This window comes from Xiphias gladius, chromosome 9 (genome assembly GCF_016859285.1).
Source record: "Xiphias gladius isolate SHS-SW01 ecotype Sanya breed wild chromosome 9, ASM1685928v1, whole genome shotgun sequence".
Classification (NCBI taxonomy): Eukaryota; Metazoa; Chordata; class Actinopteri; order Istiophoriformes; family Xiphiidae; genus Xiphias; species Xiphias gladius.
Genome location: NC_053408.1, coordinates 19,289,613 through 19,315,688, shown reverse-complemented (window position 1 = coordinate 19,315,688; position 26,076 = coordinate 19,289,613). Strand labels below are relative to the sequence as shown.

The 26,076-nt window shown below is 42.9% G+C and overlaps 2 protein-coding genes across 6 annotated transcripts in view; both read left to right on the top strand.

Moving 5' to 3' along the window:
• Positions 1-15,706, top strand: part of abcc3 (ATP-binding cassette, sub-family C (CFTR/MRP), member 3) — a 62,502-nt gene extending 46,796 nt beyond the window's left edge. For 2 of the 5 annotated variants that reach the window (XM_040135401.1, XM_040135403.1), the window contains 15 exons: positions 910-1,086; positions 1,360-1,527; positions 1,895-2,078; positions 2,192-2,300; positions 2,792-2,948; positions 3,128-3,335; positions 6,085-6,398; positions 9,048-9,247; positions 10,220-10,346; positions 11,548-11,649; positions 12,213-12,359; positions 12,450-12,608; positions 13,818-13,984; positions 14,117-14,311; positions 14,822-15,706. In XM_040135401.1, coding sequence (XP_039991335.1) covers positions 910-1,086; positions 1,360-1,527; positions 1,895-2,078; positions 2,192-2,300; positions 2,792-2,948; positions 3,128-3,335; positions 6,085-6,398; positions 9,048-9,247; positions 10,220-10,346; positions 11,548-11,649; positions 12,213-12,359; positions 12,450-12,608; positions 13,818-13,984; positions 14,117-14,311; positions 14,822-14,933 — 2,526 coding nt within the window. In that variant the 3' untranslated portion in view covers positions 14,934-15,706. Of the gene's footprint in view, positions 1-909; positions 1,087-1,359; positions 1,528-1,894; positions 2,079-2,191; positions 2,301-2,791; positions 2,949-3,127; positions 3,336-3,913; positions 4,225-6,084; positions 6,399-9,047; positions 9,248-10,219; positions 10,347-10,630; positions 10,683-11,547; positions 11,650-12,212; positions 12,360-12,449; positions 12,609-13,817; positions 13,985-14,116; positions 14,312-14,821 lie in introns of those variants that run through there. The other 3 variants (XM_040135402.1, XM_040135404.1, XM_040135405.1) reach the window with 3 other exon arrangements.
• A 7,860-nt stretch (positions 15,707-23,566) lies between these two features.
• wfikkn2b (WAP, follistatin/kazal, immunoglobulin, kunitz and netrin domain containing 2b) lies at positions 23,567-25,543 on the top strand. Its single transcript, XM_040135652.1, has 2 exons — positions 23,567-23,752; positions 24,002-25,543. The coding sequence occupies exons 1-2, from the start codon at positions 23,567-23,569 to the stop codon at positions 25,541-25,543; spliced, it is 1,728 nt and encodes a 575-aa protein (XP_039991586.1).
• The last annotated feature ends 533 nt before the right edge of the window (positions 25,544-26,076 follow it).

Below are 26,076 nucleotides of genomic sequence, written 5' to 3'. Positions count from 1 at the left end.
TTTTATTAACGTTAATTTATAACGGTTAGTCTTATGAGACCTCCAGCTCTTCTTATGTTGGCGCCACGTGTAAAAGCACTCACAAGCATCAGAAAAAGGTCAATGTGAAGAAAAGTATGACTAGTACACACAGAAGATAAAAATAGAAAAGATAATAAAAATAAAAGTAGTTTTCCTGGTTCACACAATAGCATTATTGCAGATTTGTAGCCTGTGCAAGGATTTTACTGAAAATGTTATTTACATTTTAGCCATTTTAAACAAACAAGATACAGTGTATTAACTAGAACATTGGACAGTTTCCAGTGTTAATGCTAAACTGAGCTAATCACCTGCTGGCTTAAGCATGTTTAATGAGGAACTATTCCTTCAACTAAGCCTTATTACCACTCACCCTGACTGCATGGTTGTTAAGTAAAGGGATTAACTGAAATAAGTGTCAGTACAATGTGTCTCCTTTCTACAACGCTCTATAACATTATAACATTCACACATTATGACAGTAATTCAAAAGGTTAGCAATAACAGTAGGAGACCACAGCCTTTGATTTACATTATCATGCTTTACAATATACTTTACTTGACTGTATACTTTATCTCTCTGGATGTAATTGCTGAATATCTCTGTGGCACAAAACATAAGAAGGCACTGTTTTCCCAGAGCAAGTCAACCTTACTGCAGCAGAAGTCACTTTTGGAAAATGAGAAGCGTCAGCACTAAGATTATCAATGACATGAGAAAGAATTGACCAGCCGGGAAAATCTGACAGTAAAAGAAACTGTAACATAAGGATACTCTTAGAAAAGACTGTTCCAAAGGATGCACAAGTAGAGAAAGGCTGCTAATGGCCCTAACAGCAAAGGAATCTTTCGTAGAGTAAAGAAACATTTGTCGGCCTCCGTCCTCAGGGATCAGTGGCATACGTACCTCAGCAGGCCTGGATACAGAATGCCACCCTGCGGGACAACATCCTGTTTGGGAAACCCTACAATGAGCAGAAGTATCGCTGCGTCCTGGAAGCCTGTGCCCTAACCCCTGACCTAGAAGTGCTGCCTGGAGGAGACATGACTGAGATAGGAGAGAAGGTACGAAAGACAAGTACTTTCATTTTCCTTTCATTTATTCAGTGACCACTTTTTGTTTCTGTCTCCAAGTGTCAGTTTCCTTTCAGCAAATCTTGATGTCTGTCACCAAACAAAGTCCTCAGACGTCTTCTCAATTCTGAGTTTCCTACTGAGTTTGAGTCCATTTTTGTCTCGAGGAGCACCTTTTGTAATTACTGATATATAACTGAAAAAAATCACATTGATTGGCCGAGAGCCCACAATGATTAAAGTCATTCTGTCTCAATCCTGCAGGGCATCAACCTCTCCGGCGGCCAGAGACAGAGGGTGAGCCTGGCCCGAGCTCTGTACAGCGACACTGATGTCTACCTGCTGGACGACCCGCTGTCCGCTGTGGACGCCCACGTGTCCAAACACATCTTTGACAACCTCATTGGTCCAGAGGGTGTGCTGAACGGCAAGGTGAGAGGAGTCTGAATCAGCGAATTCTGTGCTTACACGCTAAATTAAGGTGGATGATTTTACCTGCTAAGCATGAGCCTGTCAGCATTGTCATAATGATCATGTTAGCATGCTGATGTTAGTATTCAGCTCAAACCACATGCATGCCTAAGTAAAGCCGCTAACATGGTTGGAAGCTTGGTCTAATATTTGTACCAGAGAGGAAGTTTTTTTCTTATCTTTTATCAGTTTACGAAACCAATCTCTGATAAGAGCAGGCTGAGTTTCTGTGTTGGTAATAGAAAAGCGTGTGAATGTGTGTCTGTGGGTTTGCTTTTTCATTTATATGTCTGTAATAACAAAGGTTTCTTGTTTTATTTTACTTCAGACACGGATTCTGGTGACACACGGCATCAGCTTCCTGCCTCAGGTGGATAACATAATGGTAATGGTGGACGGCCGGGTGTCAGAGATGGGCTCCTACCAAGAGCTGCTCAAACAGAACGGAGCCTTCGCAGAGTTTCTCAGGAACTACGCCCTGGAGGACATTGTAGAGGAGGACGAGGCCATTGGTGGAGCACTGCTTCCTGCTCTTCTACATCAGCACACATCAGTAAAGAGCAGATAGATGGTTGAGCTTGTTTGCTTACAGTATATCATACTGTTTTTCTCAATGCTTTTACAGAGGAGTTAATTGAAGATGAGGAATTGTTCCCCGAGGACGCCCTTAGCAACCACACAGACATGGTGGACAACGAGCCAGTGATCAATGAAGCTAAGAGAAATTTCATAAGGTATTGGAAATATTTAAATGAGAGACAATCAAAAACTCAAAACCTGCTCATGTTACCCAGACTTTGATATAGCTGAGCAGTGATTGTTCATTAAACACATTCGGATTAGAGAACACATATTCTTACATACTCTTCAGATGGAAGTTCTGTGAAGATTCAATACTTTGCTGCCATTTCCTTAATAGGAATTTTTGCATTGGTGAGTTGATGAGAAACTTAAGGACATACATGTCTGATTTAAGACAAAAAAAAAATGGTAAAAACATATAATGACCATTGTTAATTAGTAACTGTGCATAAAAAAGGGTCAAATAAATTAAAATAAATTATGAAACCTGCTTTCCCATTTGGATTCTATCAGCACTATACAATTACAGCTGCTAAATTACTTATTTTTTTCAAAACTGGGCTTTCACTTGCATAATCAAAATCAAAAGAAAAGTGCCATACTGCACAGTGACATGAGTTTATACCCCCTCTCCCTCTTACAGGCAGATCAGCATCATTTCAACGGATGGAGACAACCAGAGGTGCCGCTCAGTGAGGAGACACGGCTGCAGCCAGAAGAAACACTCAGAGCCACAAGAGAAGAGGAAACCACATGAGATGGAGAAACTCATCCAGACAGAGACCGCAGAAACAGGCAGGGTCAGTCCATCAAGTCTCTTTTCAGTCTTTTCTCATTCAAATAGCTTTAATTATCCATTTCTATTTTCAGATATACAGATAGACAAAATACAGCTACATAATAAAATGTAGTTGTAATTTTTACACCTTTGTAATTGATGCTGTCCAGGCTGACTGATTGAACTCTCACTCCTCGCCAGGTGAAAACAAAAGTGTACCTAGAGTATGCCAAGGCAGTGGGACCACTCCTGTCAGTGCTCATCTGTTTCCTGTATGGCTGCCAGAGCGCCGCGGCCATCGGCGCAAACATCTGGCTCAGCCAGTGGACCAATGATGCCTCGAGAAATCAGACTAAGCAGAACGTGCATATGAGGGTGGGGGTTTACGCAGCACTGGGCATTGCACAAGGTAAGAAACACTGATTGTCACAATAATCACTGAATGAAGCACCTGCTCATTTTTAAGTTAAAGCCCCTTCATTTGTGTGTATTTATTGTTGTTTATATAAACTGTTTTGTAGAAACTGCTTTTTGCACAGTTTTTTCCACATCATGGTGCTAAAATTAATTTTGAACCTGAACAGCTACCCTAACTACATAGTGCCAAATGCTGCTTCCACCCATACAGTTTTCTTGTTGCTTTTTATACAATAAGTTCACCGGAGAGATGCTGTTGGCCAGAGGAGGTTGACCAAGAATAGCTTTAAAGCACAGACCAAAAGGACCAGCTATACATCTGACGATTAGTATGCCTTGTTATTGTTTGGTGGTACGTGTTGGTTGAAAGCTAGGGGGCTGCAGATGTGACGCATAATGTTTTCTGCTGTTCCTTTTTCAGTGAACTCTTGCCATGATGTCTTTACATTCAGGACAGGTGCTGCCTGTGTCTACAAGTAATTGCATTGCTTTCTCATCCCACAATAAACCTTTTTGTCTGATATCTTTTTTTTCCTCTACTCCTCCTCCTCTGGTTCACTTCCATCCCAGGTATCCTGGTCATGATCTCTTCCTTCACTCTAGCCATGGGGAACATTGGTGCAGCCAGGAAGCTGCACTATAACCTGCTCACCAACAAACTTCACACGCCCCAGTCTTTCTTTGATACCACACCCATAGGACGTATCATCAACCGCTTCTCCAAGGACATCTACGTGATAGACGAGTCTCTTCCAGCCACTGTGCTCATGTTCCTGGGCACCCTCTTCGTTTCTCTCTCCACCATGATAGTTATTGTTTCCAGCACCCCCATCTTTGCGGTTGTCATAGCGCCCCTGGCTTTCATTTATGTCTTTGTCCAGGTACTCAGGAAAAAATGTTGCTCATGTGCAGGATGATCCTCTGTGTTCCTCTTTTCTTTGCGAGTTTGTGACTCTTCCTGTTCCTGGAATGGCATGCCGCATGCACATTGGCGCAGCAGCTTTTTTAACCCTCCAGTTTTGGCCTTTGTTTCTCTGTAGCCTTCGATGTTGTCCGTGATGAGCATCTGCCGCTGTGATATCTTCATTTTCAGTCAAAAATTCACTTTGCTCTCTCCGCAGCTGAAACACTTCCTGTCCTGCCTGCAGCCTGTTTCCACACCCTTCCTCACACGCACACACAAGCACACACTCATAAAGACATGCACATTGTCATGTTGAGCGATACAACCCTGCCCCAATATATACACATATATACTGTAGTTGACTTTAATGTAAAACCTGCTCTGAGAGTACCATATATTTTAGGAGACATAACTAATGTTACTCAGTATTTAGTGATCCATAACCCCCCTCTAGTGGCGGACCAGTGTTAATACAACTGAGTCTCCTTCATTTACTGGGGCTCTGTCGTTGGCCAGTTTGACAAGCTCCTGGGCGTCTAGTTTTGTTTTTTGGGATTACGCAAGTGATGTCTATGGAGCTGGTTATGTCATTAGTATGTAATGTCTAGCCTATGCATGTGAGCTTAGTGATTTTTGTCGTCCATGAAACGTGGAACAGATCTGAACTGAGGTCTTAGTTGGAATAATAAAAGAGGATGTCTGGTTAGATAAAATGTAGTTTGTGTAAATTACAGAGTATCTGTAAAAATCTCTGAATTACCCACATTTTGTCCTAGTTTATATCCTGCAAAGGTATCGATGTGTTTTAGATAATATTTAAACAGTCGGGGGTTATGTTTTGATTTAATCCCAACTATAAAGGAAGATACTCAGCATTACTGAGGTGCAGTTGTATAAGGTTGGATTTTAGTCTTCAAGGCCATGAAAATCAGTGTTTCTGGCAGAAGCAACATTCCTTTAGTTATGAGACTCAGTTTGTATTGCAACAGTATGGCTGGCCTCCTGTTAACATATATAAACATGACTCCAATCTGTTCCCTGCAGTGAGGTTTACAGATTTTAAATCTGGGAAAAAGAAAGCGCTGGTATTGGGTTAGTACACTGTATAGGCAGATACTATTGAGTTGAGGCAATGGTATCACTATCAGGAGATAAAAAGCAGGATGGGTGTATCCCTTATTAAGACAAAGAGATATATGGAGGTACAGCACTAGGCTGCATGAGACATTCCCAGCCAGCACTACTCTCATCAACTTTAAAAACATTGCACTGATACATTTACAGCTTTGTAACGTACAAGAAACAACTTGTTTTATGACTGATTTCCTTAAGTACGAGGTACAAAAATTAAAGTCGCTATGGGTGGCCAGGTGAAACAACAAGTGATTAGACATATGGTGATCGGTGATGGTTTTCTGATATCAAGTTGTGTTGTACCACTTTATTTGTACTGACATTTTCCTCTAATCCAGTGGCCTGTGCTGGCACACAAGAAATGAAGCAGCTTTCTGTCAGTTTGGAGCGCACACTTGGCAAATATTAGACCTGGCAGTGAGCGTGGGGAGTGATAACCACCACGGCAGAATAAGGGGAAAGGAATAAGGAGCACCACCTAAAAAGGAAAACGGAATTATAAAAAACACAACTTTGTCTTGTCTTCAGTCTCATAAGGTTAAAATCCCGTGCTAAACGTGACTTTGTGGAGCCTGAAGTGACAGCTGTTTCATTAGACATTAGGAATGGGTCTTAATCCATTTAACGCAGGTGTTGTCGTTTTGTCACACTTGACCCCTCCCCCCATCCCCTCCCCACCCCTCCCTCCTCCCGCTTCTCGCAGGTGTGCTGTTGTTGGTTAACTGCCTGTTGTGCCGGGCCTACAGTATGCTGCGGGCAGCCAAGTTCACGCACCGCAACTTGCTCCAGGGGGTCCTGCGAGCTCCGCAGGCCTTCTTCGAGAGCACCCCCACTGGGCGGTTACTAAACCGCTTCAGCAAAGACGTGGATGCTATAGACTCCCACATCCCAGAAAATATTGACATATGGATGCGCACTTTCTGGTACACACTGAATGTGCTGCTCATATGCTCTGCCCTCACCCCAATGTTCCTCATAGTCATAGCCCCGTTAATGGTGTTCTATTGGTGGGTTCAGGTAAATAGGAAACGAGTCTGCTAACTCATTAATACAACATGCATGTCTGAGAGTGTTGTGGAGTGTGTGTGCTGTGAGACTGTTGCATGTGGTTGAAGCGAGTCATTGCTGTCCTAGTGCTGTAGCTGCAGTGTTGTTTGGTCTCTGCTAGTCCAGTAGTCGTAGCCGGCTGTGGTCATAGCTGTTCAGTCTGTAGCTTGACACAGTTGGAGCTCTAGTCAGCAGCTCCGCTTGGTTCGGTTGGTTACACCAATAATCTTTTAAGGATTCAATTTGACACAAAAAAATAACAGTTAAATGGTGATTTTGTTATTTTTGGCAACTAGAGGTGGTAATAATACACAATTAATTCTCAGAGGCAGGGCTGTTCTGGAGGCAGAAATAAACTGATTACACAGTGTCCGTGTAGATTCATATCATTCACACCCAATCAAAAGTAACCTGAAGTGTTTTGGCAGTGAAGAAGTTTCACTACTCTTCCAAGAGCTTTCATCATTTCTGGGCTCAAGATTTGCTTGCAGCTAACCAAAAAAAAACCCATCCAAACAAAAAAAAACAGTCCACCTGTAAAGTAACAGAGTTATGAATTATCCTCAGTAGGGTAATCTCTTTTAGAGGAGCCCTTTTTGTTGTCCTTCCAGTGTCTCTCTAGCCACAGTTGTAGGTTATTCCTGCCACAGGAGCAGCTCTGTCTAAACTTTCAGGGGACTGTGGTGTCAGGGCTAGGTGAAATCTGGTAGCTGGAGAGCAGCAGTGGTTAATGGTGGCGTGTGTAGTGTTCACTCTGTGTTTCCCATACATAGGCTCCACTTGGATGGCCTGCCCTGGTAGGTTAAGACCCCACCAGGTAGATAATACCACTCGGTTTCAGCTTAGGTAAATCTTACATTAGAATGCCTCTTTTCAAACTAACTCATTTTTGGCCACACACCTGTCTGAGTTGCGTGCGCTGCAGCGACTGAGTGGGGACCAGTGGCTTCTCTGTGCGCTGCTGCCTAGCTAGTATTTACCGATGCATATGAGGTTTTTAGGGGACATCGGTAAATTGTAGTGTCTACCAGTAGTCTGCATGTGATGTGTCAAGGGGGCATCTGTAAATTGTAGCTACAGAAAATAACCTGGGTTACACTTCCCCCCTCTGAACTGCATGAGTATCTGCATGCACATCGGTGTCACGGCGTGTCACCCACCACCACAAGTAAATTCTCAACCTGTGGGAAACACTGTCATCACCGCAGTGTTGATTTCACATGACGTTCGGCTTTGTTGTCACAAGGAGTGCTGCAGTTGTAAGGTGTCTTTTGTGGGGCTCTGGAGGGAGTTTTCCAAATTTTGAAAAAAAAAACAAAAAAAACCCCAGATGATGTCATCAGGGTCATCTCAGTTATTTTTTAACAAAAAGAGTTACAAACTGAAGGTGTGGGGTTTGAAAGGATCCAGTGTTCTGGAGCTTGAACCATGCTAGGAAGTAATAGTCAGGATCTGCCTCTGCTGCTTTAGTTTTGACTATTCTTTTCTTCAACCTGTGTCTTGTGAGTCCCCCAGCTTTGTGGAAGTGATATACTAAATCACTGGAGTACCCTTTTAACCCCATTGGGTGGAGATCACACAGTGTTGGCACTCTGGCAAACCAAATTAGCTTGCGGTCAAGCCTACAAACGTTAAGTTAAACAACCACATAGTTCGTCAGCCTTTCGAACAGTAGCACATTCGCCAAAGTCGCTATAGGTTTTTCTTGTAGCCTTAAGGATCAGTGATACTCGTAAAAAAGATTACGTCAATCTTTCTTTAAAGTTTTTCTTATACATACTTAGGAATACAGGCAAGTCTTTAGGGTGATTATAGAGCAGAGATTGATGGGGCATTTAGGGGTCTCTGTGCTCACTTCTCTTATACTAACTGGACTTCCAAATAACTAAAATCAACCACGCTAACACAAGCTCATATTACTCCTTTGGCTTTGTCATGACATCCATCCTGCATGGCCTGTGTCTTTTTCTGCATCACTTGTCTTTAGTTGTTCTGTTGGAGGGGCCTCTGTTTGAATGATACTCCAAATGCAATTCAAACCATTCACTGTAACAATATGATTGTACGTAGGTACTAAGGGAAACAGAACTGTTCAACTGTGCTTCCAGCTTTTAACATTTTCAAAATAACTGAATTTATTAGACTATAAATTTTATTTTGATGCAACAACATATGTAATGAAAAACAAAACACCTGCAGTTAAAAATCACCAATGCTTTAGGGCTTGTGAAAAACATGGATGAGGTTATTATGCAATAATTATCTCTTTTTGTGATTATACTGATAACTTGATTAGTCTGTTTACATGCAGCGTAGAGTCATTCCTGAGGTTAATGCAGGTGAGCTGATTGGCATGTAAACTTGGAACTCACCACCTCTGAGGAACTTATGTAACATTAGCTGGCAGCTTATCAACAATCTGAAAATTGGAATATCAAATGAACACTGCAGGTGGTTTGTTCACACAGGCTTTCTTTATTAGTCTGAGTGCTTGCAAGTGTGTACGCGTGTGGGCTCGTCTGTGTGCATCATAATTGTTTTTTGAATATCTGAACATCTGTGATGTTTTTGCTCAGTCATAATGTTGGGTTTGTTTCTTTCCCCCCTCAATGCCTGTAGAGATTTTACGTTGCCACGTCTCGGCAGCTAAAGCGCCTGGAGTCTGTCAGCCGCTCTCCCATATACTCCCATTTCTCTGAGACCATCACTGGCTCTAGCGTAATCCGAGCCTATGGCAGACACTCTGCCTTTGTTCTGATGAGTGATATGAAAGTGGATGAGAACCAAAAGAGTTACTACCCTGGTATAGTGTCCAACAGGTACGTGTCCTGTTTCCACTCAGCAGAACAGCTGCTATGTTCCGGTTTTGTTGAAAAGATTTTGTCTCTTTCCTTAATCCCTCTGTACACAGCCCCTGGTGAGATGGGTAAGGGCTTTAGAGAGGAAAAAGTCAACTTTTGGGAAATTCAGATATACACTTCACTAAAGGAAACCGCCTGTCCTTTTGGACCAGTGGCTGAGTAGAGAAGGTGAAAGAGGCAAAGGAAAATAAAATAAAAAACACTTCAACACTGGAACACAGCTGCTGACACGTTTCACTCAATAAACATACACCAGAATTTCAAAGCCTTACTGAAGAGGGACGAGTTCACGCAGCTATACAAGAAAGCGTGTATAAACTCACATACAGCACCTAAATATGATTTCACTTGCTACAGGGTTACTTAATGTGAAGTATACTTAGCATACAGAACTTAGAAAACTCTTCTCAGCACACCTCCACCTACTCTTTACATAATAGGTCTTTTCAAAGCAGATATTTTTACTGGTCATAGCAGGAAAAACACAGGCGTTAGTAAAACCATTAACAATGGCTCTGTTCCATGGGTCTCCATAAGCCATACCAGTGAGTAAGCACACACACAATATCGGGGCCTTGGAACTGGAACATCTGAATGCAATGCAGCCATCATTAATGTTATTGGTAAGATTAGTAATGTTATTGTGTTTTTCCTCTCATGACATGTAAAAATTATATTACACCTAATGGGTAATCAGTGATGCTACCACAGGCGTTTTCAATCAGCAGTCAAAGCCGCAGCAGCAACATTACTGCTTGGATTGGGATTAGAAGTACACAGTGCCTGAAAAGATGTGACTCAATGCTAATTTATTTTATAGTTTAATATTTTGCACTTCCATATTCATACCAGATGTTGATTTCCTGAGTTCTCCTATAGGTCAGATTTTTTTTATTCACTGAAACCCTGCTCTAACACTCTGTCATACAGGTGGCTCGGAGTGCGCATTGAGTTCATTGGGAACTGCATCGTGTTGTTTGCTGCTCTGTTCGCTGTGACTGGAAAGGAGAATCTGAACCCTGGCCTTGTGGGTCTGTCAGTGTCCTACGCTCTACAGGTACGCTCCAAACTACCTGCTGTAACATGATCTGCATGTAGCATTTAACTGTTTTCCTTGACTCAGCAGCTGGAGTTAGTTTCATTTACTGTATTAGTAGTAAAATAGATGGTTAAGTTAGGTCAATATGTTGTCTTTTTTAGTTATGTATGTTATCAACATACATATGTCATTCCACAATGACTACGCGTAATGTGAAAGATGACTATTTGTAACGTGGAAGGTGTCCCTCATAGTGAGGAACCGACATAGCCTCTTTTAGCTCATTATTTTGGTTTTTCTAGAGACAAACTCAACGCTCATCATCCCCATTTCCAGCCGCAGCAGGCATCCGTTGTGAGTAAAAACGCTCTGATAAACTCTGATAAACTGCACGCTACTTGCCCAGCACCAAATGAGAGAAAGACAAAGTCTGGTCAACATACTGGGGCGTTGAATGTATGTAGGTTTAATCAGCCTTAAATAACTTTTATTAGCAGCTCTTTTCTTTGATTTGCGCTGTAATAAATTGAATATATGTTTGGATTCTGGACTGTTGGTTGAACATTTAAATTGGTCAAATTGGGCTGTGGGGAATAGGATGGGTGGTTTTTGTTTTTTTGTTTTTTTTGTTTGTTTTTTTTCCAGTATTGTGTGACATTTTATAGACCTAATGACTAGTCAAGGAAATAATCAGCATATTAATCACAAGTGAAAACCATGGTCAGTTGCAGCCATGATTCACTGAACCCGTACAATAATAGCTTAGGGTGACATGGCTTTAAAATACCTCTGTGGTTCCCAGCCAGATTTGTCTGATGTACCCCAACAGACTTGTCAGATGAACACAAAGTCCCCCTTCATCGACACCACCCATGATGATGTGTGTTTCTGAGCAGACGTTAAACTGGATGTTATTTAACGACATTAATTACAAGTGGATTTCATCATACTTTAAGCTAACTATTTCAACTTTTCATCTATTATTTTAGCTATTTCAACCATCCACTATCCATTACTTTTAGCTACTCTCAGTTGCAACACATAGTGCACATGGGTTACAGCTCATTCAATACGTAGATATATTTTTTTAATCAAATTGTAATTTCATTTGAGCTCCTTCACAACTTTCCTACCTGCCCCGTGGCAACAGCATTAGTACCCCCCGGGTGACAAATGCGCCTTTTAAGCATCGCTCTAAAAGCCTGCGTTGTTTTTGCAGGTGACCATGTCTCTGAACTGGATGGTGCGAATGACTTCAGATCTGGAAAGCAACATAGTAGCGGTGGAGAGAGTGAAGGAGTACTCCGAGACCAAGACAGAGGTATGTTATGCAGCATGTGAGTGTGTAGATAAAGAATGTGTCTTTTCTGTCTCTTTCTAATACTCCACAGAAGCTTAAGCTGAACTCTGCATGTGTTTGCTTTCAAAGGTAAAATGGTGTTGGCTTTGTGCTGCTGTTAAAAAGTAGGAATTTACTCACATTCTAAAAAACTGTACTGCTGCCAAGTCATGTTCTTAAACAACAAGGGACCCATAAACTATAACTAGATCCAGAAATGTTAGATTACCTGATGCCAACGAGGGCCCCTCTGTTACATGAGACAAACAGGGCATTTGTACTGTACACAGTGTACTTTTTCAGCTGCAATCACAGTACGCGCCTTTCTATAGCTGGTATAGTTGTTAGTGAAAGCCTTTGTTTGGAGCATCCAGTTTGTCCCAGAGGTGAAATAACTGTTTGGCAGTTATGAGTGACTGTGCACACACAGAGGTCCAGCTCGAGTTTTTAGGGTGATAAACAAATCAGTTCTGCGAAAAGCCGAGCAGACTAATGAGTTGTTCAGAAAGTTTTCCTAGTCAGAAATGCTGTGTTTGTGTTCACAGGCCCCCTGGGAGGTGGAGGACAAGAAGCCCCCTCTTGAATGGCCCATGGAAGGGAACGTGCAATTCCACGACTACAGCGTGCGGTACCGAGAGGGACTGGACCTTGTCCTGAAGAATCTGACACTGAGCATCAAGGGAGGAGAGAAGGTGGGGAGGGTGTGGCGAGGCGATCAATAAGGGATCGTGGGTCAACAAAATGCCTTCACTTATCAAGGTTCTGTGTATGTTTCTCTGCAGATTGGTATTGTGGGTCGTACGGGAGCCGGCAAGTCCTCCATGACGCTCTGCCTCTTCAGATTGCTGGAAGCTGCGGCAGGAGAGATCACCATCGACGAGGTGAAGATAGCTGAGATAGGTCTGCATGACCTGAGGTCGAAACTCACCATCATTCCACAGGTACACAGCACAGACACACACACACACACACACACACACACACACACACACACACACACACACACACATTCCTCACAACACGCGGGAGAGTAATAACTTTGGTTTGATAAACATAAAATTTTAAAGCCCAGTAACTTTTTTGACTTGGAGCTTCTGATAGCAGTACAGCTGATAGTCTTTTTCACTGTTTTCCCCGTAAAACGATTCTTGACGGGATGGGAAAAGCATTTGCTGAAATTGTGTTTCGGGGCAGTGGTTGTGAGCTGCGTCTCTGAGATTCAAGCAAAGGAAAAATGAATGGAAATTTTAGTGCTGCAATGATCAGTGACTAAATTTCAGTTAAAGCTATAAAGCAAATATTTTCTCTCAGTAGCTTTAATCCTCAAAATATATCATGTCTGCCTGAAAAGGAATAGTTTGATATTTTGCAATATATTATATTCTTATTCACTTTCTTGCTGAGAGTTAGCAGAGAACAGCAGTAAATATGAAGCAACAAGCAGCAGACGTTAGCTTAGCTTAGCATAAAGACTAGGAAGAAGGGGAAACAGCTAGCCCGGTACAATTACCTCTAAAGCTGTTTCATTAATATCTTATGTCTTGTTTGTTCAATCTGCACAAAATGTCAAAACTACAAGTTGTGGTTTTACTGAGAGTTACATTCTGAAACATTCTAACTAACTTTTTGTCTTTATGCTAAGCTAATGAGCTAATGTAACCAACTGCTGGCTGTTTCATATATAGGGCACAGACATCAGAATGGTATAAAGTTTTCTCGTGTAACTCTTACCAAGAGAGCAAATAAGTGTAAAAATATTCCATTAAAAATGGGTAGCAAAACTGCCAAACAGTTTGTGGTTCTAGCTTCTCAAATTTCTTCCTGTTTAGAATAATTGTTGGGCTGAAAAAACGAGTAATTTGTAGACATTCGCTTGGGCCATGGAAAATTTGGAAATTTTGATGGACATTTTTGACTATTTTCTGAGATTTGATTGACTAAACGAATGATAACTGCATCGAACAAAAAATCAACAGATGTATGTGAAGATTCTCAGTGAACCAGGTCATTGTATTTCTAAGTGCTATACGAAGGAAACTGGACTTGAGGTTCTTGAAGACGTTTCACCTCTGATCCGAAAGAGGCGAATGGATCTGGTCAGCGGTGTATCTGTTTTTCTGTCTAACCTCACAGCTTTTTCTCGGTCACAGGAGCCTGTGCTATTCTCTGGGACACTGAGGATGAACCTGGACCCCTTTGAGCAGTGTAGTGATGAAGAGGTGTGGAAAGCTCTAGAGCATTCTCACCTCCAGAGGTTTGTCAGCAACCATCCGGCAAAACTCGAGATGGAGTGCTCGGAGGGAGGGGAGAATCTCAGGTAGGTTTAGGGGGAAAAGACATTCAGTAAAACATGGTTGAAAGAATGGTTTTCGCTACTAGACAAACCTCTGCTCAGTAAAAGTCGTCTGTAGTGCTGCAACTGATGTGTTGTGTGCTGCTCTATCCTCAGCGTGGGCCAGAGGCAGCTGGTGTGTTTGGCTCGAGCCCTCCTGAGGAAGACGAGGATCCTCGTCCTGGATGAAGCTACAGCTGCTATCGACCTGGAGACGGATGATCTCATCCAGTCCACCATAAGGACTCAGTTTGAAGACTGCACCGTCTTTACCATCGCACACAGACTCAACACAATCATGGATTACACAAGGTTAGATATCTGTGTATATATTTGCTATAAAGGAAAAATCCACAATAAAACTCTTTAAAACTCTTGAGCTAACTGTTCAGACTATTATGCTGTATGCTGGTACGTATTATTTTGTAAGAAAAGGCAGATTAAGACAAAATAGGTCCATTTACTTATAACACATCATCACTAAAAACTGAATCCTAGGAATGTTGATGTATAAATTATATAAACTAGAGTTAATTGTCCACATAATTTATCATCCTAATCTTTGTTGGTGCGTTTCTTGGTGCGTTAGCGCCACCTGTAGATAAAGCGATTATACCTTGACAACCCCGCGCAGCCTTGAACAAATTGAATATTACTGTAATGCTGTGCAATGTAGCGTGGAAAAATGCATCTACTCATGCACAAAAATTTCACCTTCTTTTTGTGTATATGTAGATGCATTTTGCCATGTCAGCGTTTGTCAGCGAAAATTGCACAGACTTTCTGAGTAACTGAGTCATTTTCTCGTCTCTCTTCTTGCAGAGTGCTGGTGTTGGACAAGGGACAGGTTGCAGAGTTTGACACTCCTACAAACCTCATATCACAGAGAGGAATCTTCTACAGCATGGCTAAAGACGCAGGACTGGCACAGTAGAACCGCCTTGTCCCAAAGTTACAAACCGGGGCTGAGGATCAGCTCAGCTCGCTTGAGTCTGACGGTGGGCATCAAACCTGGCAGTGGAGCTGAAGAGTACCTTTAATGTGCATTAGGTATACTTTCAGGGCACTTACTGCTGGTTTTGAATTAAGCCTGAACTTTGCAAACTTGGATCAGTTAGCAGCTACATATAGTTGTAGTGTATTTCTTAAGCCACATCGGCACAATTACATAAGCCTCTGTGACTCAGACAGTCACAGAGGCATATGTAATTGTGCCGATGAAGTTACTGGCATTGACTGTATTGTCCTGTGGGGCAAACGCCGTCATTTTGGAATCTAAATAGGAAACAAACAAGCCATATACGCAAGTACTAGTTGATCCAAGTCTGCTCTTTAGTGCCTTCTGCCAGTGGGACAAAGAAAGCCAATGAATGTATCTTTTCTTTAATTGGCTGTCTGCTGCAAAACAAACAACAACAAAAAAAACACACAAAAAAAGGAGGAACTTTTTTATTTTATTTTTTCTACAAGAAAAATAATGTGCCACTGTACTTTCCTCATACAAAAAAACATACCTTTTTGTGACAAAACCCACTTATTTTTGTACTGTACCATTATTTAAGCCACTTTTTAAAGAAGTTTCTCATCTAGGGAAGTTTGCTCAGTTAAATATGTGATTCTTCTGTGAACCAAATCTATAAAAACTTGAATTCTGTACCACCAAAATATGAAATATGATAATGCCTTTATTAAAAAAAAGGAAGAACACTGTTTGTGTGCTGTCTTGAAATTCATCTTTAGAAGTAATGGATGTGTTCATTAAAGTCATGGGGACTACTACTACTTGGATGAGGTGCTACTCTGGAGGTGCTTTGTCAAGTCTGAGAAAATAATCCATCGGGGCAAGGAATGCCTACCAAAGGGACGCTATGAAGTTGCATTGTGGGAACTGTAGGATCCAGCACATTGGAGTTTGAATAAAAGTCCGGATATCTTGACCTCTGCTGCTTCAATTTTCTGTACCTCTGTACATCACGAGCCCCCCAACTTTATGGAGGTCAAATGCTAAATTGCTCAACTACCCCTTTAAGTAGGGACAATATCATAGCCCCATAGTGATATTTAAACTTTTGGTAATCAAATATGCATTGTTGATCACAGTTGAAGGTGTAGAATGCACAGGACCAGAAACCAGGTGGTGACTTCCATGTAGAACAACATCTCTCTGATAATTGTCTGGATGCAATTAACAATGTGGCATAATAGAAGAAAATTTAGACTTTTATCAAAATATAATAGTGTATTAAGCACATTTTACAAATGCAGGGCTGTTTTATTTGACTGGTTTGAGCCAACGATGGTTTAAGCATTGTTGGCTTAAACCATAAACAGACATGGCCTAAGTGACTGGTACCCTACCACTGAGAAAAAGAAAAACCCAAATTCTCTATGAAATAAGTTGAAACTGAGAAAAATTATTCTCGATTCCATATTTAATCCAACGGGCACATAGCTTTTGACTTTCCATGTAACGTTTTAAATAATGATACGGTTGAAAATGGCATGGACAAAAATATTGGGACCTTAAACTAATATTTTGGAGTACATCCTTTTGAGGCAATCACTGCAATCAGTCATCATCTTTCTGTAGCTCTCAATGAGACTCTTCTGGAGCAAACGGCCCCAGGTCCCACAGGTTGGATGGCTGCCTTCTCCCAGCAGCATTTCAACTCTTTCCATAGATGTTCAGTTGGATTAAGATCAGGACTCATAGCAGGCCACTTCAGAACGGTTCAATGTTTTCCTCTCATCCACCCTTTGCTGCCTTTAGATGTATGTTTTGGGTGATTATCCTGTTGGAGGATTCATGATTTGTGACTGAGCCCGAGCTGTTTCACTCCACAATGCCTCGATAATCTGATTTCACTGTGTCCTGTCCCGCACGAAGATTGAAGCAGGCTTTCCTGGCTGTAATCGTTCCGCCTTTTCATACTTGACTCTTGAATCCCTCTTGAATGTGCTCTCAGTGACAGAGATGGAGGACAAAACTTCCCTGCCCTAGTTCTCCAAAGTTACCGTCTTCTAATAACAAAAATCCCTCTGTGTTTTATTATCCCTCCAATGCAGCTCAGCACTGAAACATCATCTGGTGAAACACAAAGAGGGAATTTTAAACATAAAAGACTGCTGCTTCTCAAGCTATCCACCTGATTTGTCTAACTCAGACTTCTGAAGCCACATATTGTCTTCAGCTAAACCTTGGAATGTATTCTTGCACAGAACGGGACTAAGGATTTTGTCCCCCTTCACTTACATGGGAAACAGCTATTGTTTTAAGACAAGACTGTGAAAAAAATGTGAACCTGTCCTTTAAGCCATTGCTGGTGTACCTAATGAACTTGCAGCCGACATTTAAAATCTATACATATATATTTAACAACAGAACCTACAGAAATAATCTGTCTTGGTGAGCTCAGTCGACATCATAAAATATAAGAAGAAAAAATGAGCTTTACATAAGAACGTAGTTATTCCAGTCAGCCACTAGAGTGCGCTCAGAGCCAATCAGGGATCCACTCGATATTAAAATGACAGAAGTGCTGTTCTATTGCTGCTGTCTCCAAGCTTTTCACTACAAACTTGCCGAAGCAGCTCTAACATCTCAACTTGTGTGCCTCAGTAATGAAGCTATCAGCGGGGGGGTTTTTCCCCTAATCTCTCACTTGGACTGACACCAGGTCACATCTACGCTGAAGTAAAGTTGCGCCTAAACACCGGCATTAATAAAACATTTCTGCACGGTCAGTAGTGACCGTGTTGGGCATTACCACAACCATATACAGTATACGGCATGACATTGCACTTTCTCTTAAGAGCAAATGAGGACAAACGTTTATTTCAAATGTCAAACAATTAAGTGTGTGACAGTGATTGGCCCAATCAACATCTCTTGACAAGGTTTCAGGATTTCATTGTTTATTTACTTTTTGCACTGTTTAATAGAGTGACTATTTGGTTGATCTTTTGGCATGATGTGTCTCATCAACTGCTTATTGCTGAGGAGACGTGTTCACCACAGATCCCTCAGAGCAAGATGTCTCTTGCCCCACACACAGACATACTCCATGCCCCGCTGCGGTTAGCATTTCTCTGCAGTGTTTTCCTCCAATTACTGATGCCATACACACACTGTCTCTCTGTGTCTCCGACATGCCACAACTGAAAGATGCTGATGGCCCAGGACGACTGCTCGGCTGCCAGCTTGTTTGGTAATGTCCCTGCCTATGGGCAAAGCTGCATGAAGTGGCAGGGAGGTTTGGCTCTGGCTTTCTGCTGACTTGCCCCATCAGTTTGTGCTGCAGGCGCAGGAACCTGAAGCGAAAGGAAGATTGAAAACAACTTCAGCCAAGTGGTGACAAAGCAAGAAGCTCCTTGTTTTGCTCAACATTGTGTTGCAAAATGTTATGTCTGTGAATACCAACCTGATAGGTCCTGCTTGTTCTTTTGCTGTTCTTTTGCCGTGGGCCACCCACAGTTGTCTAAACAGTTGAAGGAGTAATTCAGCATTTTGAGAAATCCGCTTATTTGCTTTCTTGCTGAGGGTACAACGTGAAGGGCAATATCGCTCTCATATCCGTACGCTACAATCAGTAGCTGGCTAGCTTAGCTCCGCATAAAGACTGTGAATGGGGAGACAGCTAGCCTAGCTTTGTCCAAAACCAACAAAATCTGCCTACCAGCACCTGTAAAGCTAGCTGAATAACGTGCAGCCAGCTACCGGTCTCCCCTCGTTTCCACTCTTCTGGATAAGCTAACCAGCTGCTGGCTGTAGCGTCTCATTTAGTGTACCAGTCGGATATCAGTCTTTTGGTTTAGCCACAGCTAGCAGCCAGTTAGCTTAGCTTACTATAACGACTGGAAACTGTTGGAATCAGCTTGCAGGGCCCTGAAAAAAGTCCTCCTACTAGCACCCCCAAGAGCCCACCGTCAAACGCGTTATATTTCGTTTGGTTTTTTGTACAAATTAAACAAAGTGTAGAAAAAAATGTTGTGGTTTTATGGGGGGGGTCTTATGTGGGACTATTTCTTGGCTGGGATATAACGTGTTAAACAGTGAACTTTAAAGGGGCTTTTCTGCGGTTTTGTTACCTTTGGCGAGAACAAGGCTAGCTGTTTCCTCCTGTTTCCAGTCCCTCTGTCCCGGGCTAACCAACTGATGATGGAAACTGGTGATAGATTCATATTTAGAGGACAGGCATGAAAGGGGCGCTCGCAGCAATCTAAAACCTATTTAATGTGGGTGGGCAAGTATTTGGTCCAGTGGACCAGACGATGTGAGAGACTTGGGGGGAAATGGAGAAAGGAGAGACGGGCGACTGTGCTAAGTACTGCAGTAAAAATGCAGTTTGTATAACAAGCAGTACTGTATCTACTGAATTAAAGGTCCATGCCACACCTTTCATGTACTGTAGGTCTATAATGTAGCACAGTTTCTGTTGTCATGATGATCTGGGGCAGGCCGTGACCACTATGGGAATAAGTTCTATTAAAGGAATAGTTTGACATTTTGGGAAATACACGTGTACTTTCTTGGCGAGTTTAGTTGAGATGTTTGATACCACTGTCATAGCTGTTAGGGAAGCTATAAGGCTACAGCTAGCAGCTGGTTAGCTCGGCACAGGGGGGAAACAGATAGCCAGGCTGTGTCCGGCCCCTCTAAAAATCAGTAATCAACAGGTTAGATCTTGTTAGTTTTATCCAGAAGTGTGAAACGGACAAGTTGTCAGTTCTACGAGAGGTCGCACATTGGACTATTTCTTGGCGGGGAGCAGTGAGTGCCCTCCACTGTGAGGCTGCGAGGCAACCGGTGGGGACTCCAGAGACATAACCTGAGCTTCAGAGCTACTGGTGAGTTGATTTTGTTAAATTTGGACTGAGCCAGTTTTCTGTGTTGCACCACTCATTTTTTTTTTCTTTTCCAGTTTTCCTGTTTAGCGTCTTTACGCTAAACTGGCGACAGCTTCGGATTTAATGTACAGACGTGAGAGGTGCATCGATCTTCTCATCTAATTCTCAGCAAAGTAGTGAACAAACGTATTTCCAAAGATGTCAAACTATTCCTTTAACCTGTGATTGTGCTATGCTGTTTATAGTTATATATTTTGTAATATATTATGATTTATTTTTTGAACATAGTCTATTTCATTTGATATTTTTGTTCCTGCATGTCCCAGTCTCTTGTTGGACTGAATTTTTGAAATGTTGTGTGTAGGTTTTTTTTTTTTTTTTTTTTATGTCAGAACAAAACCAAACCAACGACCGTACTCCAAATGCACGGTACGTGGTACAGTCAACTCTTTACCGGGCGCTTCAAAGTCTGGTTGTCAGCCAGCTGAGCTTTCGGGAGCTATTTGATTTGACACCGGGGGAAGCCTGTGACCAAAGTGCAGAAACCTGCTGTACATACAGTGATTTTATATCTTGTCAAAACTCACTGGTTTTGGGCTGAATTCGACAACCTGGTTGAGCAAAGTCTCGGCTAACTGCTACTTTTATTGAAGCCGGAATCCTCAGATAACCTCTCGCCTGACGGCACGCCATTGGACGGTTTTGCGCTTTTCAGGGTTCCTGTTAATTTGATTACACGGAGTAAGCCTATCATTTTCTATGTATTCGTAGCCTCAAGATGTATCCATCCTCACCGCGTTTGACTGGAGTTTCTTAATTCCGCCTCCGTACGAAACGTCTCATTTGTAAATGGCAGGTTCAGGCCGTGCGAGGGTCGCATGAGGTGAGCTGAATTCTTCCTGTCAGGGGGATGTCATGGGGTATTTTATTTAGTCTGACACACACACACACACACACACACACACACACATACACAAAATCACTTACTTCAGCCCTTCAGGAGCTCCCAAAGTTCTGGATCTAAGAAAACGTCTGTACATGTCAACGAGGATTTTTTTGCCGATAGACTGTAAAAGAACGTGACCAGATATAAGAGCTGGAAGGATGCTGGGTTCACAGGAGAGACCCAGACACACGGGAAATAGCTGTTAAAATAAGCTGATGTAGTTCATCATATATTCAGACTATCTGCAGTTGTTCGTCATTGGCAGCCGAATGGAACAAATATAATCCCTCTGACAGGACTGAGACCTGCAGCCCTGGAAGCTCGGAGAGCTCGAGATAAACAGCCTTTATTTATTTGCCTCTCGTGCGCGCGCGCACACACACAGATACAAAAATCGCCATGTCTGCACCGAGAACAAACAATCTCCCACACAAACACTTGGACACAGCGTGAGTCCGCTGTTGTTGCGCTGGGAGGCAGTCTAATGGCTCCCCTATCCTCGGCTGAACTGCGGAGGAAGCCAATCGAAGTAGTTTACACAGGAAAAGAATGAGTGGTGCAAATTATAACACCTTCATTCATTAAACGCTCTGCCAGCGCACACGCCCACCGTCGGGCACATCACCTGATCTTCAAAGTATTTTTTTTTTTTTTTTAAATCGCATTGTCCTCATCTCACCTCTGCTGGCCCACAAGTCAGATCTGAGAGGGGGTGTATTCAAAGCCGGAGTTGCGTTTGCTATTTTAAGTCCTTGATATGAAGCCCAGCTCGTACAAGAACTTGAGTGTTGGGTGATAACCTGTTAGGATGTTGCAATTAAGGTTTTCTTGTCAGTGTAATGTCATGCTGCTTATATCTGCAACACTCTGAGTCAGGGTTTTTTTTTTTTTTTTTTTTTTTCCGGAATTTGTGCATCTCGGGAATGAGTCTGTAAATTTCCATCAATCCACAAATAAAAAAAATTAAAAAAAAATGCTCGTATTGATCAAAGGAATCCTGTGTGCAAAGACACGCTCTCGGGAATGTAGAGCATGTATAGGGTGAAGTTTAAGTCCCGGGCCGAATGTCGGCGAAGGAACGGAGATTGTTGTGCAGCGGCAGTCACGTAAACACTAGTCACATGCAGGGCAGGGAAAACTCTTAATCCGCGGGACATTGACTGTGGAGTGACAGATTATAAACATGACTTTGTGCGTCTTTGAATTTGCGCTGTTTAACTTTTTGGGGGGGGGGGGGGGTGGATTTTACGCAAACTTGGTTTCACACTTGTAATTAACAGAAACTCAAACTTTGTACAGAGTGCAATAGTGGAATTAAGTGTAAAAAAAAAAAACTAAGGGCCAAGGCAAATCTTCCGCTTCTATGTTACAATGAGACTGTTCACAAGAGAAACAATCATCTCCGTCAGGGTTTGAGTTTGGTCTTGAAAAATCGGCTGCGTGCAGTTAGATTGATGTTGATCGTATTTGTTTTTACCACCAAACGTTTTAATGCGCTAAATTTAGGAGAATCAATGTATTTGTCTTTTTTTATTTTAACAACTTTCAGTTTATATTTCATGTCCTGAAATAAATGTAATCTGCGTTTTTTGTTTGTTTTTCACAATTCAAAATACTAAGAGAATGATTCTCTCACTTCCTTTCTTCATGATGAATCAGATTTTTCATAAAGTAGAATATGAAAGAGTTTAATTAAACATTATAATAATATGCGGGGGAAAATCACAAGTATAATAATAGGAGATAATAATAATTATCGAAACACATCATAATATATTTCCTGTGGGATAAATCATCCATGCATCAAAAAATATTCATGTATTTTCCAAGAGCGTGTTCTGTGAAAGAAAAGAGGAAAAAAAAACTACAGACTTTGCCATGGAAGATCATCCTATAACATCCGAAGGGTTTATTAAAATGTATTTTATTGCATCAAAAACAAATGTGTTGAAATTGTGGCAATCAAAAATATTAAGCAAATCACATCTCTCATTATTTTTATGAATAAAAAAAAATGTTCGTGAAACCGACGTTTTTGTGAAGGTTCTATTCTTTCAACAGTAAAGAAAAATATATTCCTTCACATATTTACATATCGAAATACTTTTCTAATGTTTAAACTAAATAAGTTTAAACAGTAGAAATAGTGTTGCCTCATGCAACTATAGAATAAAACATTGCAGCACAAACACGGTCGAATGCTGAATGTCTTATAAAGTGAACGCGTGGTTTAAATTCGTGTAATCGTAAATGAGCAATCATGTGTTTTTGATTTAAAAGAAACTAGAGAGACGCGCTCCGTGCGCACACGTGCGCGAAGGCGCACGGCGCGCGAGGAGCCCCCAAAGGGTTAAACGGGGTTACCAGCAACCCTTTTAACAGGCAGGTGCCCCGCCAGTCCCAGCCCAAAAGCTTACCCACTGACTTTCTTCAGAAGCGTCTTCCAGCATCCCAGGAGCGACTCCAAACTGTCATGTTGCGAGTAACTTGGCGAGTCATGTCGGAGGGTGATGGCTGCAGATCGATGGTATAAATAGAGCATCGTCGCAGCAGAGCGAACAAGCCGGGTTTATCAGCTAACACACACCGCCCAGACTCGCAGACCCACGCACGTGCGAGGCGCTTTTGATCTGTTTCTGTGTTTCACCCACTTTGAAATTCTCAGAAGTCGAATTCGTTAACCAGCGGGATCACAAAAAACTCCAACTTTTTTTTTTTTTTTTTTTTCTCTTTTGAAATCTTCCCCACTTGTTGAGTTGTGTTCCGCTCTGGAGATGTGGTGGATGCTGTTTCCACGCTGGATCTGGTTCCTGGCGTGTGTGTCAGGGTGGATGGAGCTCCAGGTCGGAGTTTTGACCCAAATCACCTACTCGCACGCGGGGATCTGCCCCAATGACATGAACCCCAACCTGTGGGTGGATGCCATGAGCACCTGCACACGAGAGTGTGAAACCGATCAGGTAATGTCATTGAAGTCACCTTTTAGGACCAAGATTTATCATCCTCTTTACAGGTTGAACTCGTGAAGCTGTTTTACATGCAGTTTTTATATTATATCAGTTATATTTGATGTATTTTTAACCACTTAAATCTCTTTCTTTTTTTTCTTGTTATATCTGGGTTATATTCTTTCATTGTTGACTGTTTGTAAAATCCTCCACAGGCACACAACATCCAGCATCTGTAATTTCTGTCTTCTCCTTTTACAGGAGTGCGAGTCCTTTGAGAAGTGTTGCCAAAACGTGTGTGGGAATCGGAGTTGTGTGGCAGCCCGATACGTGGACGGGAAGAAGGGCCCCGTGGGAATGCCCAGGGAAGCCAGCTGTGCGACTTTCATGTGCACCCAGCAGGGGTCCGAGTGTGACATCTGGGATGGCCAGCCGGTGTGCAAATGCCGGGACCGCTGCGAGAGGGAGCCGCACTTCACCTGCGCCTCCGACGGCATGACCTACTACAACAAGTGCTACATGGATGCGGAGGCATGCTCCAAAGGCATCACCCTGTCGGTTGTCACCTGCCGCTTCCATCTCACCTGGCCCAACACCAGCCCCTCCTTGCCCCAGGAGACCACTCTCCGCCCCACCACTGCTCCTCTTCAGGCCACTATTCCGCCTCCTCAGCCCCCCGTTGTGATCAGCAGCCCCGCTCACCAGACTGTGAATTTGGGCGACACGGCCAGCTTCCCGTGTGATGTGACGGGTCACCCCCAGCCTGAGATAACCTGGGAGAAGCAGCTGCCAGAGGGGGTAGGGAGGGTGCTCATGAGGCCCAATCATGTGCGAGGGAACATGGTGGTCACTAACATCGGTCAGCTGGTCATCTACAATGCCCAGCCGCATGATTCAGGTGTGTACACCTGTATAGCCCAGAACCCATCTGGCTCAGTGCAGGCCAGCCACCCCCTCACTGTGCTGCCCACAGAGCCGCCCAAAACCCCCGAGCCAAAGAACGTGACCCGCTGCCTGCCCGATGAGTGCCTGAAGCCCCTTGATAACCCAGAGGATTGTGGGAGTGAGCTGGAGAAAGTCAGCTGGTACTACGAGCCCCAGTCCAACAACTGCTTCTCCTTCACCCATTGCCACAGCGACAGCAACAGCCAGCACACAAGGAAAGTCTTCGAGACGTACGAGGAGTGCATGCAGTGCTGCGGTCCAGAGCTCACAGGCCCCTGTGGTCTCCCCAGTCTGCAGGGCCCCTGTAAAGCCTACGAGCCACGCTGGGTCTACAGCAGCACCCTGCGGCAGTGCCAGTCCTTCATCTACGGAGGATGTGAGGGCAACGACAACAACTTTGAATCCAAAGAAGCCTGCGAGGAAATGTGCCCCTACCCGAAAAGCCACCACTGCAAGTCCTGCAAGCCGAGAGGCAAAATGGTGACGAGCTTCTGCCGGAGCGACTTCGTCATCCTGGGTCGCATGACGGAGATTACAGAGGAGAAAGACTCGGGCCACGCCCTTGTGACTGTGGAAGAGATCCTGAAGGATGACAAGATGGGGCTCCGCTTCTTTGGCAAGGAACCTCTGGAAGTCACCTTCCTCAACATGGACTGGAACTGCCCGTGCCCGAACATCACCGTCGCCGCCGCTGAGGGACAGGTCATCATCATGGGCAATGTCAACGACGGTATGGCGGTCCTTCAGCCGGAGAGCTATGTGGGGGCCTCCAGCCCTCGCCGTGTACGGAAGTTGAGAGAGGTCATCTCTAAGAACACGTGTGACATTCTCAAAGCAATCACTAACAGCCCCCAGTAGGGTCTGGGCTATAATCTGTACATAAAGTTTAGAAAACCTGAATCAACAGCAACAGGCAACAATAATGTTTTGATTCTTAGAGACCATTCCTGCTACATTTAATGGATTTCTCTCTGTTTTTGAAAGTTTTCAGGAGCTCCTGATCAGGAGCCCTGTCATTTGACATTTTGTACGAACAGAAGTATGTCTTCGTGCGGTCTGCTCGCGGCAGAGCTTTTCTGTTATGGTGCGGTCATTGGTGTTGTTGATTGAAATACCATGTATGTGAACACAAGAGACATCCATCATGATCCTCTAGTTACCTTAATCCCCCCAGACTCGGCCGTCCCTCGTGCCCTCTCCTGCCTCCAGGAGAAATGGAGGTTGCAGACTTGCGGTGAAGCACAAAACAGACACAATCGAGTTTGATTTTTATGTACATAATTTAACTGTCACTGTTCTTCTGATTCTTTTATTTGCCAACCTTATTTTTTCCACATGGCACTTTCAATACCTAAACGTACTTTAACTTCATACATTTTGTCCATACTGTA